Genomic DNA, 19059 nt, shown 5'->3' with positions numbered 1-19059 from the left:
AATTGATGCGTTCTTTCAGCGAGAACGCAGCAGTCAGTGGAGCGTGTACAAACAAGTGGCACCCAGGCTAGTGTTAACTGCAAAATATACACCTCCATGATTGTTAAGCCGAACGCTGTTTCACATTGACTCAGGGAGGCTCACACGTACTGTGTGTCAATAAAAGAAATGGGTCTTTACCCTGTTTCTTTCAGTCCAGTGATGGCAAGGCTGTCAATAGTCAAAGGCAAATAGACTCTTGACTAGTCCAATGCAGGGCAGCTCATCAGTTAACACAATCAGTGGACATGGAATCACTTGAGACATTGGGTCATTTTGCCATCTCAGTGTTAGCCTATACTTCAAGGCAAGACACTACAGGGTTTTATAATGGTGAGAGCTGTGTTGTTTTAGCAGAACATCAATTAAAAAAGAAATGCTGATCTGAAATTGTATGCCTCTAGGCAGGGAAGCTCTAAGCACTAAACATTTATATCGTACTATATATTTGCTTCTGGTGGTGCTTCTAAGCAAATTCTTCACAAACTGTTATTTTCTTTTGTTAATAACAACACAGACAAACACCCACACTTAGCCTAGACAAAACAGCAGGCATCTCTCTATTTTATATTTCCTAATCCTAAAAGGAACACCTGTTGAGTTCCTGGGAGCAATTATGTGTTGGAATGGGGGTTTGTATTGAAATTTAATTATTTATTTAAACAGTGACATGCCATTGTGTGAATGGTTAGTGTAAAAAGGCTTTAAAACTGAAATAAAGTTTACATTAATTTGCCAGAGTAAATGAAATATGTGAGAAGAATTTATTTTTTTTTAATTCTGGATTTGGGTGAGAATTAATCTGACCAAATGAAAACGACTACTGAGCAATTGCAAAAAAAACACCAAAAAGCACCCAGACCCAGATAATCGCTCTACCTGTCTCAATATCTGTCTCAGAGGCCCTTGTTTAGATCTGGATCCCTTTTGATTCATGCTCCCAGAGGACTGAGTGATGGTGATGGAGTCTGCTAGAGAACCGGGCTTCGGCAGTTTGAACTTTTGTGTGAGCGAGAGGATGCAGTCCCTGATCCTTGCTTGCAGTTCAGCTGCTCCTAACATCCTTAAGGCCGTGTCCAATTACCAGCAGAGGGGCTGCGGCAGCGTTCGGTGCTCACCACACATCAGATGCACCGCTGCCCCCCTGCAGGGCCGAGAGGAGCTGTCACCACTGCGGACTGCAGTAACACAGTTAATTAGCACTGCCACAGCAGAACGCAACGAGCGAGAGAGAGAGGAAGAAAAGAGAGATGTAAGGGAGAGTGTGGCAATGCGAGACAAAGGAAATAATGAAACAGAACGTTTGTGTGTGTGTGTGTGTGTGTGTGAGAGAGAGAGAGAGAGAGAGAGAGAGAGAGAGAGAGAGAGAGAGAGAGAGAGAGAGAGAATACTTTGTGGCTAACATTTTTTGATGTGGCTAAAAGTATAAGCTTTAGAGGATATAGGATTGTGAACCTTTCCATAAGGTCTTAATAAAGACGTGTTTATTCAAATGAAATATAATGTATGATTTTATTGTGAACATTTGAGTCAGTGAGCCCCAAGAACAGGTGGGTGTGTTGCCATAGGAATTGCCATGGAAGCAGCATAACATTAGGGTTGCCAGTCTTCTTGAGTGATCTTGATAATTGTACAAACATGACATCTAACAGGTTCTTTCTATGTACAATGACGGCTTGGAGGAGAGAACAACATAAAAACATATTCATACAAATCTACCCATACACAAAAACATGGCAACATGTTTCATCATTACACATCATTAATTCCAAGTAGTCTTTTATGATACTGTGAGGTCGTTATGAATTGATAACCAGAGTATAGAAGTATAGAAAACATGCAATCTTTTATTTACATAAATAAACTACTCAGAGACACGTCGGCTCATAGACAGTGCAACACAATATGCGGGACACAAACAATACAAAACAAAATGAGGGATACAAACAGTGGCGCACACGATGCCTACAAATCAAACAAACACACAAAACATCACACATCAATGCCTAGTGTCCCTTTGTCTCTGATCTGCTACATACACCCAGAGATGGGCAAAAATACATCAAAATGTATTTTGATACAAAATACAAAATACCCTTCAAATAAATGTATCAAAATAAAATACAAAATACTGTTGCCAGAAAATGTAACAAAATACAATACATGTATTTTGTATTTTTAAAATACAGGAAATACTTTTTTCAGTTCTCACAATTTGGTATAACATTCAGGTTTGGGCTATTCAGTGGCGTAGCGTAGTTACCACGGCCCAGGTGCAGGCTATTATGACGGGCCCTTGTCAGTGTTGTAAGGCAGTGGTTCCCAAACATTTGAGTCCCGTATCCTTTTTTTCATGTTTGTAACTGCCGCCACCACGCCCCTCCCCCTGCACACATATTCCGCCCTTTACACCTGTCAGTGTCATTTCTTCGCCGAATATAGGTATACATCAGTATTTTTGGCTATATGACTTGGCTATTCAGACTATTTAGATTGACATAAATATGTCTATGGGCCCTGGCTTCGGGGCTATATAATGTACACACAGCTCTGGTGAACCCAGTAAAAATGGAAGAACAGTCACAGTATGTCAGTGTAACTAAGCAAAGCTATTAAAAGACAACAACTTGATTTATTTTGTATAAATATATTTTTGCAGGCAGCAGCTGTGTGACTTTAATGTTTTCACAAAACAGGGCTCTCATTGCTATCGACATGGCTTCCGGGAGGGCTATCCCCACCGTGCTTTCGTCATACTTGATTCGCTCTTTGAAAGAACCTCCTTTTAGTCGGTGTACTAATGAAGATACATTGACAGGGATCAAGACAGCTATCTAAGTTTTCGACCACAGCCCTGTTTTGTGAAAAAAATGGATTTAACATAAGATTCAATGAGAGAGATCTGGGGTGATTTTCTTTTCGCCCCAAAAAGGGGCGGGCCATAAGAAGCACCACTTTTGGCAAATTGACTGATGCCTGATTCGACAATGACATTCAGAGGCAGATCAGATGGTCTAGTGGTAGAATCCGACAGAAAAAAAACTCCTTTTGCCTAAACACTGGAGAAAGTATTTTGAGTATTTTAAATACAAAATTACTCCACTCTAAAGTATTTTGTTACAAATTACATTCGATTTTTTTACCGGCCCTATCAAATACAAATTACAAAATACTCAAAGGTAAATTAATTAGTATTTCAAATACAAGTAATTGAAATACTGCCCATCTCTGCATACACCCACTCACAAACAAGTAGCTTGATCCAAATCACCCATGCATAGCACAAGGCCCATGCAAACTCACCCAGCCTCTCCACTTAAGTCACTCCACACGTCTCCAAGGTATAAACGCTACGGCACTCTGTGCAGGCTACAAATCATATATTCCCAAATCAACGAACACTTCAACGTAATAACCTAAAAGTCATGTGTACACAAGTTCATAAGGAAGCGCGTCCTACCTTAGATCTTCCAACAAACACTTTCAATCACTCCGCTGGATGTAGCTTGCCTTACAGGAGACTCATGCACTCCAAAGACAAAAGGCAGCTCTGCCGATAGCTCCTCTGCTGGGGCTATATCCAAGTGAACTAATTAGCGGGTCTCCCCCTTCCCGTCACCACGTAGAACACCCACGATACATCACTAACGGGGATACACCTCCACTATGCCTACTTGCAATACCCTGTACATTTAACTGTTGCATTAAGACACATCAGCACTGCGAGACGGATTTCAGCTCCCACTGCGTTGTCACACACACAGTCACACACACACACACACACATACACACACACATACACACACACACACACACACACACACACACATGGTCATCAGCACTAATGCTAAGGCCTGGAACATCAGGGCTCTGTGTGTGTGCGCACATGTATAGTGTATAGCTTTTGTGTGTGTGTCTGTGCAGTTAGTGTATGTCCTATATGTGTTTATAGAATATTTTGCATGTGGATATGTGAGAAATGTGTGTGACTCGTCTTCCATAATCCCATATATGACCAGATGCTCTGATATGTGCCCTGCTTCCTATCTGGCCCAGCAGTACCCCTGAAGGCCTGCGGGTTGATACTCTCACACACACACACACACACTCACACACACACACACACACACACACACACACACACACACACACACACACACACACACACACACACACACACACACACACACACACACACACACACACACACACACAAAGCCATTTAAACATTACACATACACAGTAAAGAAAGCCATTATGAAGTCCACAGCAGGGATGGCTGCACATTACACCACACATTATCAGTGGTTTCGGAGAGCCGTAAACAATTCCAACCATTCAACACATTGCTTCAAGAGCATGGAAGGGAGAAGTGTAATTTAATTGGTTGTGGGGCTCAGATATCAACAACCTTTTCACCATTATCTCGGACTCTGCAATTGACATGACATATTTGATAATCAACCTCCAGAAGGCAAACATAGGAGATGACAGGTTCCATCTCATCATGGTGCATTTTATACAGTTAAATCTTTGGTTGAAGATGAAACGGAAATTAGAAACCCAGTCAACCCAGGAAAGTTTATGAGGATATGAACAGAGATGGGCAAAAATACATCAAAATGTATTTTGATACAAAATACAAAATACCCCTCAAATAAATGTATCAAAATAAAATACAAAATACTGTTGCCAGAAAATGTAACAAAATACAATACATGTATTTTGTATTTTTAAAATACAGGAAATACTTTTTCTGAATTTTCAGTTTTCTCACAATTTGGTATAGCAGAACATTCAGGTTTGGGCTATTCAGTGTCGTAACGAAGTAATCACGGGGCCAGGTGCAGGCTATTATGACGGGCCCATGTCAGTGGTTCCGTATCCTTTTTTTCATGTTTGTAACCGCCGCCACAGGGCTCTCATTGCAATCTCTATGGTTTCCGGGAGGGCTATCCCCACCGTGCTTTCGTCATACGTAATTGCAAGGTAAGGACTAGGACGCGATCTGGCACTCCTTGTCTGGGCAAAACGCTCCACTTTGTGAATGAGGTGCGCCTCACCTAGGACGCGATCTGGCACTCCGCGCCGATGAGACTCTTTTTAAAGATCTTAGCCTACTATAAACGTTGTTGAGACTCTTACTTAAGATCTAACTCATTCTCACAGAGACAAAACAATACACGTAGCCTACTATAAACGGTGTTGAGATTTTTATGAAGTTGAAAGTCGGTTACAAAACAGAGACAAATAGCTACACGTCAAGCAATGTCATTTATTTCCTAAAATACATTTTACGAATCCAACTTACATTACCACTGCACACTCACAACCTTACAGATAACGTATAGAAGTTGTACTAGCATTTGTATTCAAAGTTTATACTTTAATCTACCAAAGTACTCACCGTTTAACAATACAACTTCCACAAGTTACAGATTATCTTTGACAACATTGGCGCCCACATGTGATTGACAACACTGGCGCACACATGTGACATCACACAGATAAATGGCCGTGTAGCTATTTGTTTTGTCTCTGTGAGAATGAGTAAGATCTTTAGTGCGAGTCTCAACAACGTTTATAGTAGGCTAAGATCTTTAATAAGAGTCTCATGTGCGCCCGGGCCCCTGCCTCTATGCAATGCGGCACGGAGTGCAAGATCGCGTCCTAGGTGAGGCGCGCCCAGTGGCGTCGTAGGGGGGGATAAAGGGGACTGAGTTACCAGGGCCCTCTTTGGGGGAGGGTCCTTGAGGAGTGTGGAATTTTATTTTTCCTTTAAATATTAATATCATTTAAAGGGCCAAATTTTCTTGCTAACTAATATAATTTTAATGTTTTGGGTAAATAAATTGGTTGAATGATGGATTGAATTGTGTGTCCTAGTCTACATATAATGTCTGGAGACCCTCACCCCCCCGGCTCACGCACAAAATGGTTTAGTCCGCCTTCAGTGTGCTTTTTACCTATAGGCGCATTTGACGAATGTTAACGTTCATTCGACTGAGGCAACGGTGCGCATTGAAGATGTCCAAGAACGTTAAATCCGGGTTTCAGAAAAGAAAAGAAAGGCAGGCAAGAGAGAGAAAAAGAGACGAGGGAAAGCAACTACTAACAGACTTCTTTCCTAAGAAAGGTGAGCCCGAATGTGAAAGCAAACACCCTACATTAAATGAACTCATGATGTGGTAATAAAACGAATCAATACCACCGCGATTGTCATTGCTAAAAACGGCATAACACAAAATTAGAAATAACATGCCCTATCTGTAATCTGAGGTAAACTCTAAATACATGTTTGTTTGCATAGCCTTCCACAGTTGCAGAGTGTGTTGCACGCACATCCAATCCAGGTGCAGGGTAAAAATAGATCCGTAAAAATGAAAAAATACCCACACTGTTGCTGCTGACACCTGACGAACACCTGACGAAGACCAACAATGGTCGAAACGTTGTGCCAATAAAATACACGGGAGCTGCAGCAACAGTGTGCGGGTATTCTTTCATTTTTATGCATAGCCTACCACACCATTTCAATAGTAGGTCTATACTAATTAGAACATTTGGCTAAATTAATATTTGTTAGGCCATAACATAATTAGGCTAATAGCCTTATTAAGTAGGGCTAGTCTAGGCTCAATAAGTTCATAAGGTTAGGCTGTCAAATTAGTTGGCTAGCAAAGTTAACTTGTGAAACATGGCACTCAGTTTCAGAAGCAGCTAGTGATGCAGACCCCTCATCCTCTGACACTGTGGTCTTGAGGCAAGGTGAGCAGTTTCAAATGAAAGTACATCATTTTAGCTATTTATACTGTAGGCTTAATGTGTTTAGCAAATAGCAACACAGGCTGTTCCATCCAAAGGTGACTTTTTTTTGTTGCAATCAGGGTGTGAAGGGGATTTTAAGCAATATAGTAAAAAGTGTTCCAGGAAAACATCCCATACTCTACCTTTAAACATGTTCAATCACACAAATTAGGCTACATTGGAATTGCCTGTTACAGTAATATCTATCAGATGCTTCATGCTTGTAGAGGGTTCTGTCCAGGAAGATGGATAAAATGTGGTAGAGGATGACACAAGTGAAGGAAGTGATAGCAGAGAAGATTCTGAGAAAAGTGAAAGGGATGAAGAGAGGTCAGAAAGTAGTCAGAGCAGCGCCAGGGAGTGTATGCCAGAAGATCCAGCACTATGGACAGAGAAATGAACTAATGAAGAGAGAGACACAATTGTTCACAGACTGGCAAGCAACATAAAAACAAATAAAATTACAGCAAAAGACAAGGAAGGGAAGCCATTTCCTAACTACCTTCAATTTGCAAAGTTTCACCGTCAGGGGGGAGGGGGCGTGGCACTCTTTTTTGGGGGGGGGGGGGCCTATGAACCTACTGTGCATAGGGCCCAGAATCTGGTGCTACGCCCCTGGGCGCGCCTCATTCACAAAGTGGAGCGTCCCGCCCAGGCACGGAGTGCCAGATCGAGTCCTAGGTGAGTTGCGCTTCATTCACAAAGTGGAGAGTCTCGCCCAGGCGCGCAGTGCCAGATCGCGTCCCGGACCTTAGCTCTAATTGCGTATAAGGACATCACACGGCTTTCATCAAGTCACATTGTGTCAAGATGGCTAACGTTCAGTGCAACAACTCGATTCGCTCTTTGAAAGAACCTTCTTTAAGTCGGTGTACTGAAGATAAATTGACAAGGATCAAAACAGCTTTCTAAGTTTTCGACCACAACCCTGTTTTGTGAAAAAAATTGATTTAACATGAGAGTCAATGAGAGAGATCTGGGGTGATTTCCTTTTCGCCCCAAAAAGGGGCGGGCCATAAGAAGCAACACTTTGGCAAATTGACTGATTCGACAACGACATTCAAAGGCAGATCAGATGGTCTTGTGGTAGAATCCGACAGAAAAAAAATCTCCTTCTGCCTAAACACTGGAGAAAGTAATTTGAGTATTTTAAATACAAAATTACTCCACTCTAAAGTATTTTGTTACAAATTACATTTTATTTTTTATCGGCCCTATCAAATACAAATTACAAAATACTCAAAAGCAAATTAACTATTATTTCAAATACAAGTAATTGAAATACTGCCCATCTCTGGATATGAATATAGTTCACACATATTCTGCGTAACATTTGTGGTGGTAAACAAGCTTTTGCTAAATCAGAGGTGCTGCATCTGCATATAATGTGTCTGTTTGCCTCCTATTTTGCCGGTGGTGTTATGTTTTATTTATTCTTGAATATGAAATAGAATAATGAACAAGTCCTTTTATGATGAGCTACCAAATGACTACACTGAAAAATGAGACGATGTATGTATCATAATAATTATCCACAAATGCATATTTCATGTAGTTTTAATGTGACTGTCATAAATGGTAGTGGTAAATGGATAAACATGACCTGGGGAATATATGGCAAACATCTGAAAATAACTCTCTGAAGCCATACATTGTGTCTATTAACGTTATGTTTGAAAGGATATACACAACAAAAGGGCCAGTAACTCAATCTATGTGATATAGATTTGACATTACGGAGCCACAAATGCCACAGCAGGCTGTTCTGATTCAATGAGTACATATCCTGCAAGTCTTCTCAAGGATACACAAGCATAAGCTGTCATCATCAATCGAGATGTTGAGCTTTAAAACTGGACAGACCAGTGGCTTGAGGTAAAAAATGACAGTTACTAGAAGCGTAGAGCATGAGTCAGGAAGAAGTTTTCTATTAACTTTAATTTCCAAAACTTGGCATGCCTTTGTTGTTCAAAAAACGTACAAAAATCTTACGATCCTTTCACGTCACAAAGTTTCTTTGAAAGTAATAGTCCTCTTCAAGTAGAACAACCTTATACAACACATGGAGGTTCTACACCGAGCATTTAAGAGGGACATGGATTGGAGAAAGTACTCCTATGCCACGTGTGTGGAATTAAAGATAATTTCCACACTCTGACCTTCATTAATCTGGATAATAGAATCACTAGTCAGCCAGTTCAATTCAGAAACCCTACAAGATCTCCAAGGAGCAGACAGATTGGACACATCCATTACTCAAGGCCATCTTTACCTATAGGGATGGAGGGCTTTCTCTCCCCTCTTCGGCATGCATGGGCATCGGCTTATCCGGCACGGCTAATGGGTCTGGAGAGGTGTTAGACAAGGTTAGAAGCAGACCAGAATACACAGTGCAATTTCTTTTTTTCTCAAACATGCCAATGGTAACGAGGAGGACTATGTCAGCAATTTTGTTGGTAATGAGATAGTGAACTGATTTATTCATGATGCTGCCACTGGCAAAGTGAGGAGCGTGGCAATCCATGTCATCGGCCTTGCATCTGTCAGGTCATTAACTTGGTAACGAGGGAAATATTCACAACAGCAACAGCAGAAGAGTTGTGACAACTATGACAACTCCTGAAGCACCTGTGCTGGGTGTATGTTACCTTACCATGTTGATACTAGAATGCCTGATCACACAGTGATTCAGAAGGGAAAACAAAGACGTTGTATTACTTGTATAACCTTATTAAGTGCAGCCCATTGGTAAATGTTGATGCCAATTAAGAAAGACACAGCCGCTGTAGTGAACCCCTACAAATTTACATTATTTGTCATACAGCTTCTGAATTGTATGGCTCATATTTGAGATCTCGTGTTGTGGCCCCACAATATTGGCTACCTTTGTGTGTGGTGTGTGAGCACGTGCGCGGCTGTAAGACAAATAAGAAAACAAGAGCACAGCAGGGCGCCGGTTTTCCATCTCTCCCCCATGTCTGAATCCATCACACGATTAGCGCCTTTAATAACCGAGCAAGCCTGACGATAAAAATCACCATTGGTAACTGTGATGGCACAGTACATTAGTTGTTATATCTCTTCCTTTTCATTTCAAAACCCAGTGTCTTTTTTGAAAAAAAGGGCAGAAAAAAAATTAAATCTCAATAGCATCCCAGATTTCAGGCCCATCCCCGCAAACAGGGAACATCCCCAGGACGTTAACAGGACATTCGCAAGGTCCCCAATCGTCCCCAATTGGTCCCCGCCACAACGTTCGCTAGAGGGCGTTACCAGAACGTTTTTGACGTTCGTAGCAAGTCTACGTTTGGTCCTTCTGTGACGTTCGCATGAGTCTTAAATCGGACTTTTAGAGAACCTTATAATTTGGTCTGTCAGCACACCTCCCCAGGACGTAATTTAAAAACGTCCCCGTAACCTTTACCTGCAGGTCCTCTGCGTGACGTTCGCATCAGCCTTAAAACGGACTATTAAGGAACGTTATAATTTGGTCACTCAGCACACGTACCCAGGACGTCATTTAAAAACGTCCCCGTAACCTTTACCTGCAGGTCCTCTGCGTGACGTTCGCATGAGCCTTAAAACGGACTATTAAGGAACGTTATAATTTGGTCACTCAGCACACGTCCCCAGGACGTCATTTAAAAACGTCCCCGTAACCTTTACCTGCAGGTCCTCTGCGTGACGTTCGCATGAGCCTTAAAACTGACTATTAAGGAACGTTATAATTTGGTCACTCAGCATAAGTCCCCAGGAAGTCCTTTAAAAACGTCCCCGTAACCAGTGGTTAAATTGGGCCGGGGCTGTCCGGGGCGGAGCCCCGGCACATAAGCTGCCGGGTCTGGAGTTCTGCAAAGCAGATCTGCTGCGCAGCAGCTCCAGCCGATTTTGGCAATCTGCCTAGTCCATTCACAAGCAATGTTGTCCTACTCATTTACAACTTTTCCATTGCAAATCTATGTTGTTTTAAAACACAAATCTAAATAATGGTAGGGAAAGGCTGGCCTAGATATCTGGTGCAAGTTTGAGAAGTAGGCATATCGCGCACGAAACTTGCGCAGCAGCTCCTCCTCCGCGATCAGACAACACAACGTCAATAGGTCATCATCAGACATATCGTAGTAGACAGGTGAATGGCGAGGTAAGAGAAACAAAATTAAAGGTGCACGGTATTTTGAAAGAGGTCGATCATCACCAATAGGCTAATATCATTAGATATGGGCTTGCATTTTCATTAAGCAGGAAAAATTAACCTTAGACATGCAGGGATAGCCTGTTACTGGTGTGTCAACTCGCAAGCGCTAGTTAAAAAGAACAATGCTGCTAATTAAAAATGATTTAGCAAGTAGTCTATGCGATCTCCGAATCACATTTCTCATTCCTAGCTGGATGAATTTCAAACTTATTTGTATCAATGAATCAGCTCTTAATGTGTCCTCATCAAACACACTCAAAATCTACAGAGTACATATTAAGCAACATATAAAAAATGCTGGAGTTGTTGGCTGCTTGCTTCACTGCTTGTGGATGGTTGCTCATCATCTGAATCTTCCTCCTGGCTATGCATTGGTCCGTGAACATACACTACTCACAAAAAGTTAGTGATATCTGGCTTTTGGGTGAGTAGTGTATTTTAGCATTGACCCTGTGAATATTTTTTTAGAAAAGTAACCTACTAACAAATACTAATAATTGTATTAATATTGATTGATTCACATCCATATGAATGGATGACATGACAAACAAGTGGTGGAAAATGGAAAGTATTTGTTAGTAGGTTACTTTTCACAAAGTTAACTTTAACGGTGATGTGTTTTTTGTTTAATTTGGCAACTTATTTACTGCATAATCCTCGAAAGATTTGTGAAATTTGCCCCTCCGGATCAGAGCCCCCCTACATAGAAAATCCCAATTTAACCCCTGCCCGTAACCTTTACCTGTGGTCCTCTGCGGGACATTCGCATTTGGTCCTTCCAAAACGTCCCCTTGACGTCCTCTGATGGTCCTCTCTGAACCAGAAAAATGTTTTTCATTTGACCGACATTTTAATGAAAAGCCGGCCAAATATCTAAACTATTTCTGCTTCTAAATTAGCCTATTGAAGAAAACTGACCGCCTGCATAGCTTAAATAATAACATAATCAGGTAGTTTAGAATGCAACATGTTTATTTTCCTAAGTTTACAATGGGAAACAAAAACATTTATGTCTGATGCGCGTCAATAAGTGGCCTTTAAGCGCAACCTGCTGTGGCGTTAAAATGAGCGCCGCAACATGGTCATTGCTCTGTTCAATGAGTCAGGTATTCAGTGTTTGGAAAGTTCACTTTCTACATGAACTTGCTCAGTTCATTGTTCATAATTCAAAATTTTGAACTAAGTTCAAAGCTCCAATTTTCAATATGCTGCGAGTGCTATAATTTTTCAAAATCTCTGTCTGCAATACCGCTCGCGGCTCTTCGGCGCGCAGTAGGCCTATAATAAAAGGAAACGCGCAACACTGCAGGTATTACAGGACAGGTTCATCCTCGTCAGAAGGTTTACCCTCATCACTGTTGTTCAGTTCAGTTGGCCTCTGAAAAAGAGCTTTTAAGGCTAGTCTGCTTGGCCATGTTGGATCCTTCTCACTCAGTTCGCTCCTCGTTTGAAACCGAGGGTTTGCGCTTTATTTAAAATGCAGCATATGCGTGTTGTTAAATAACTTTCTAACGGCAGATTAGGCTGTTCCTTTAAAACATAATAAGGGCAGTGCACGTTTGCTTTATAGGCCTAAATATTAGAATTGTTGTCAAATCCAGATTCTGCTTGCGAGACGGGATTTTTAAAGAAATTCCAATCAGACAATTTGACCGGTGAGCTCTTCGTTCTGTTGCAGCATCTTTGAAGGCCTATGGAAAGCTCAATATGTTAAAGCTAGACACTTGGTCACCTTCCTATGTATGCATTGTATTGGAATCATGCAGACATTGCATTTATAGCACAGATCAGTAAAGAAGCATTCATATTTATTTTATTTCATCATTCTTAGTTTGGCTAGTTATTCTGCCTCCCTGCCCGCACGTCCGTGATGTGCCATGGATGTTAATTTAAAAAGTAATCATTACGGAAAACCCTCAATGCGTAGTGACTGAGATTGCTACAATATGCTTTTCCTCAAACCCTCGGAAAAAAAGACTAAGTTTGTTGGCTGTCTCACACTGTGATAAACCTGTTAAAGTGACACAATCGTAATCAGACAGTGTTAGGACAGTAGGTAGCGATCTCGTTTAGTAATAGGAAGGTTTACGGTTCAATTCCCATGCCCGTAATCGTGTGTGTCTGTGTATGTGTCTATGCATATCATATGAAATGTGTAAAATAAATGAACTTGAACTTGTGCGTGTGTGCGCCCTGTACGCAAAATGACGGCTCCGCGATCCATTATTATTTTATTTTCTTCGTTTAGCTCAGCAAAAACGGTCGTGCCTGCTACGTCGCGGTGCATCCTTGAATAACGTACCCAGGGCGTCTAAAACACGTTTCCCAGATGTCACCACAATGCCCTCAGGACGTTCTTGCAACTTCCTGCAGAACGTCCCCAGGACCTATAGAAACACGTTCCCCAGACGTAACCACAATGCCCTCGGGAGGTGCTTGCAACGTCCTGCATAACGTCCCCATGACCTATAGAAAACGTTTCCCAGTTGTCACCGCAACGTCCTCGGGACGGTCTTGGAACGTCGTGCAAAACGTCCTAAAGTTGTCACGGGAACCATACACATTTACGTTTTTAGAACGTTCAGAGAGACCATTACAGGACGTCTAGGGGACGTCATTTTGCTTACAGGGATGTCACCCTGCAAGATGGTTTAATTATATGTTGGCTGTCGGCTAAAGCACTCCATGAACTGGAAACCTTTTCCTTTTTTCATTTCGTCCACGAGACGGCGGGGATAAGACGCATTGTTTAGATTATGAATCTCTCATGCGTTAATGCCCCACGATGTCACATGGTTTTCCACAAATTATTTGTAATCAGACTGCACACATCATATTGTCTTTAATTTTTAAAGAAGGTAGGGAAACCTAAGATGGATAGCTGGAACCTTAATGTTGGTTAGAAATTTACAAAATGTGAAAATTATGTTTACAAAAATAACAATATCAGTGAAACAATGTTCAGTGAAATCAAATGAAGTTCATTCCTATGCATATGGACATTAACTAAGAACTAAAAAACTGGCAACTGGATTTGGATAATATATCTTTTTGTAAAACTGTTCCCCTGCAAGTATGGCTTAGTATAGCACAGGGGGAATAGACTTAACAGCAGTGCTCCCTGTCATGAATTTTCGGCCAAGCCACAGTATCTACTAATGACAAACACTTTCCGTGTGACTGCTGCATCCTAGGCAGCTGCGGACATGAAATAACACACTGTGCTTGCTGTGACCAGTTGAAGCCCATGGCAATGGGGCTTGCCTTGCCTGAAGCACAGCGTTAGACTCACAGTATTATCACCAGTCAACATGTGATTCACCAGGCAGAACTAGGGTGGTGGTCCTTTTCCAGACATGCGACAAGGATTACGTCTTTGAAACCACCCGAAGCACCGCGCCTCTGTGAAAAGCACAGCTCTAAGTCGGGGGATGAAAGGACAATTCCACTGAAAGCCAATTCCAGGGAGACCATGAGAAAGTTCTGGCCAGCGTGATGTTAACTTGGTTGGCAGGTTGACCTGATTTAAATTGCAAAAGCCCCGGAATGACCCTAGGGTCTCTCTCTTATTATTCATTAATTCCTATTTATTCATTTTTATTACATTTAGGAAATCACAAAACAAGCATGTTGATTTCCTGGTGGCAGTGTAATGAATTAGGGAAAGTTCAAGAAATGATGGAGGCAGTTGTCTGGCCTTTAAGATATTTCACAGGCTTGAATTTCCTTAAAGGCAGCACACATTTCCTTTCTCACTATCAGGCACTGATGTGACATATCAGCACATCAGCCAGAGTATGGTGGTGCATTAGAATACGCTGTGACATCACTGCCCTCTCAGCTTATTGGCTACAATAGAACACTCTTCTGGTTAAATGCTAATTTCAACTGTAGAGTGCACGGTGTAGAGTCTCTTCCAAAAGATAACACAAAGAGATTTCACAGACACCGTAGCCACACTGGCATCATATCAAAGACAAACATAAAAGAGGATGTCGAGTATCGCGTAGAAGGACTAGGCAGTCCTCTGACGGTTGTCAGTTGTGGGGCCCAGGGTGCACAGTGAGTGTGGAGCTATGAGCTGACACATGTGTCCTCTGTGTGTTCGTTTAGTGTGAGGATGCTGTGGGTGATTTGGAAAATCAGATAAGTGAGGCTGATTTTCAGTAATCATGCTTCCATAAGAATCGTGCTTCCTCCTCGTCATTTAAGTCTTGACAAGAGAAGCACTGAAGAGGGATCCAAGGGGACATACCGTGCTTCATTCTGTCTGTGGGAACTAGAAAGGCCCTGTCGGAACTAGAAAGACTGAACTAAAGCATCGTTAAAGTCTCTGTAGGCAGACTATCCAAGTAAAGTGTTGCAACGATCTTGTGGCATCAGGTGTGTCTTGGGCTTCATTGCCTTTTATTAACCCAAGGCACATACATTCACACGCTGATAATGAAGGACAAATTGAGCGAGCTTATATGCACAGACACACCAGGAAAATCACACTAGGGCATTTACAATACACTGACTCTTAATTACTGACTAAAAATACACAAAAACATTAACAGAAAGGGGAAAATCAATCACTCCAACATTAAAACTGAATTCTGCAGACATCAACATTCGCACAGCACACTGAAAGACCACATAATAACAAGAAAGTAGACATTCATACATCATTCCCACTACATGCCACAATATTATTTCATAATATTCTCATTACAAGCCAGATTTAGTTTGAAACCTATTCCGGCGTATTTCATATAATGTGTGTGAAATTGCAAAAGCAAGACATGGTACATGAAGAGTGATAAAGAGCCGCTGTTTATTTTGTATTGTCTTTATTGTCTTCACCACCTGAAACAAGCAAACTTGTGCAAGGCACAGATATCAGGTACAATAGAAATAACTGAAGCACAATCCAGAGATCACATTTAACACAAAGTACAAATGGTCAAATCAGCACAGTTGATGGTCAAAACAATAACATGGGTACTGTGCCCTTAAATTATGATATTTCTCTCGCTTTCTCTCTCTCTCTCTGCCTCTTCCTCTTTCTATCAATTCCTGGGCTTTGGTCTGGTCTCATAATTCATCATTGTGAACTGAACGTATCAATAAGTGAATCATGAAGAAGAGAGGCAAAAAAAAAACACAAGGTCTGTGACGCAGCTGGGGGAGCAAGTTCACTCTAGTGAGGGACATTCCATTCAGAGATGTCTCATTTGCTCCCGAGGTCCCCCCAAGCTGAACCAATCCAAGAGCTCTTTGCGTAGCCAACAGAGAGAGAGGCAACAATACATGCAAAGCGCCACTTTTCTTCACTGATGTCTTTTTAGGTCTTATAGAGATTGTTCATATCAAGTGGTTTAACCAGGTCCCACTTTTAAATCCAGAGAGTGAAACATTTCCGAAGGTCACAAGTAAGAAATACACAGCACTTGCAAATCTCAACTGATTGACAGAGCACACCAACAACCGCACAGGAATATCTGACATTTATAGCTTTTGCAATTACACTATGCATACTTTCCCATTTCATCATTTCCCCCCCACTTTATACACTAATGGGGTTTTCAGCCAGTTTGTCCTGCTGTGCAGCTGGTACTGTTCCCGTGTGTTCAGTCGTTGTTTGGTGTTGACTGTATTTACATCTTTCTGTTCAGTCAATGCTTCCAGCCATCATGCCAAAATTGTGTTTTTCTCCAGTATATACAGAGATTAGTCATAGTCATGCTGTCATGCATGAACTGACATTAACACGTCTGGCCATCTTTCAACTTTTGGCCAAAAATTCAAAGGGAAATCCTCATGCAAAATGGACCGTACGGTAGGGAGGGAGTAAACAAATCAATATTCATATTTGAGAAACAAACATGGACTTAACTTGTGACAAGAGCCATACCAATCTTCTCGACTTCTTTGTTGCCTTCGCATTACGTGATAATGTGAGGAGAAAGGCAGAGTGAGCAAAGGACCACTTCAAACGCTTCATAAATATGGAAATCATCGCGCAGATGCATTTGAAGTCACATGCAAAAGCAATCAGAGCAACCCTTTTTCCTCTGGATGAGGCTACGGTCTGTAACGCACTGTTTCGTTAGCCATCACTGTTCTCTCTAAAACTATTTTGAGCTTGAGCATCCCCCCCCTCCTTCCCCTACCCCTTGCGAGTCTATGGAATTATTTAATGAACCCCTCTTTGCCATTTAAAGCACCTAAATTGCTGTTCATTGTGAAAAGGTAGTGGCTCGCCCAGAATAAAATGACAGCCTGTATTTTCATTCCTTTCTTAGGTATTGGGTTTAGCCATGTTTACCATTTTTATTCATCTCCTTCAGAGAGTTTTTAAAGATGATGTAGACTTAAAGACTTTACAAACCTTCCTTCAATGTTAAGAAGTTGTTGACAATTAGTATCATTTTGGATTACATTCATTAGGTAGATTCTTTGTTAGTTTCTTTGTGATGTTGAATGTTTTCAATTATATTTATCAATGGGTACCACTTATTTGTGATAACAGTGGGTCAAAATCAATGCAGTTGTAGGTTTTTTTGTCATTGAAGCTTGTCCAGTCCTTATAACCTTTATCTTGTCTTCATTCAGCATATGATCAAAAGTGTTTTATACCAACAAACAGTAATGGGAATACAGTGAGTTTCTGTGTTTGTGAGAGTACACTATGTGTGGCTATTAAATAACGAGACCGTTATTATGAGAATGTAGGAGTATAACAGGCATTCTTCATTACGTTTAAAAGACAGCATTAGTCTCTTTATTGAATAGCTCTCTCTCATATGCCCGTGTTATGTGATGACAAAAGACAGTTAGTGAAGCGTGAATGATAACTGCCCTTACTGGTGAGTCACTGGTTAAGCCATCCTTGGACAGTGTGCTCCTGTGGGAGGTCCTCTTTTAGAGGGTCCTTTTCCCTCCAAACTCCCTGAATTATCTGATTGATACACTTGTACTTCAGGCTGATAGTCTGCCTCGATGGCTAAATGCAAAAAGATCTGCAAAGTTGGCTCAGCCTTCAGTCACTGACATGTATCAGTTGAGGACTCATCATAGGTGCAATGATTCATTGATTAACCTTAATCTCAGTCTACCACTTTGGTATGTAAAGTGCTTTGGATATGCGTGAAAAAAAGATGTTACATTCAAGATAGTTCACAGTAAGTCAGTGTTATATCAAGGCGATAATAACTAGTTTGCCATGAGCATTCATGAGTAGTCCTGATTTCATGCAGCGCTGTCAGTATTGCACTGTGATAGTTTATGCCTTCAGACGGTTTCGAATTCAGTCTCCACATTTTTTTAAAGATATTTACAGTTCATACTGAGGTGATCAGACTCCATATGATGTGGCTGAATTATCTTTTGTAAGCCTTTAAATGAAAGCTCGTGAATCCTTGAAATGAAACCGTTTAATGAATGTTATGTTTTCTTGTCATATATGACGTTGAACATCCATATGTACATCCAACCATCCCTGTTTTGGCAGTAAAAATCCCTTTTTTGATGGTGAAATGGCACTGCAGGTGAGGCTAATCAGGTGAAAGAATTCATCCAGGCACCCCTTGTGCGGGCTTATGACCTCTTGGCGTTCCTCGTGGCCTGAGATGTGTCGTTGACCTGGTTGTTGGCCGTCCGTTCGGTCATGGGTAGCGTGAGGACGTTTTCGAAGACGCTACGCAGGCTGTAGCAGCAGATGATCTCCTTGAAGGTCTTGCGCATCTCCTGGCTTCGGAAGGCGTAGATGAGCGGGTCGATGACGGAGTTGCACATGATGAGGATGACGTACATGTGGAAATGCGACATGAAGCAGATGCAGTAGATGTTGCGTGGGCAGGAGATCATGAGGATGAGGTGCAGGAAGAAGGGCGCCCAGCACACCACAAAGATGCCCAGCAGGATGGTGAGCGTGATGGCACCCTTCATGCTCGCCCGCTGGTGAATGGAATTGTACCCGGGCAGTGCGGCGATGCGCTTGACGTGCGAGCGTGCCAGCATGAACATATGGCTGT

At 41.6% G+C, this 19059-nt stretch overlaps 1 protein-coding gene across 1 annotated transcript in view; it reads right to left on the bottom strand.

Annotated features, from left to right (window-relative positions):
- Nucleotides 1-18622: 18622 nt before the first annotated feature.
- mc5ra (melanocortin 5a receptor) overlaps nucleotides 18623-19059 on the bottom strand; it is a gene marked incomplete at both ends in the record, with an annotated part of 1077 nt that continues 640 nt past the window's right edge. Inside the window, one exon of the mRNA XM_080836661.1 lies at nucleotides 18623-19059. This exon is cut by the window's right edge and continues 640 nt beyond it. Coding sequence (XP_080692787.1) covers nucleotides 18623-19059 — 437 coding nt within the window.

The sequence above is a fragment of the Sprattus sprattus genome (assembly GCF_963457725.1).
Source record: "Sprattus sprattus genome assembly, chromosome: 4".
Classification (NCBI taxonomy): domain Eukaryota; kingdom Metazoa; phylum Chordata; class Actinopteri; order Clupeiformes; family Clupeidae; genus Sprattus; species Sprattus sprattus.
This window is presented reverse-complemented; position numbering and strand designations above follow the sequence as displayed.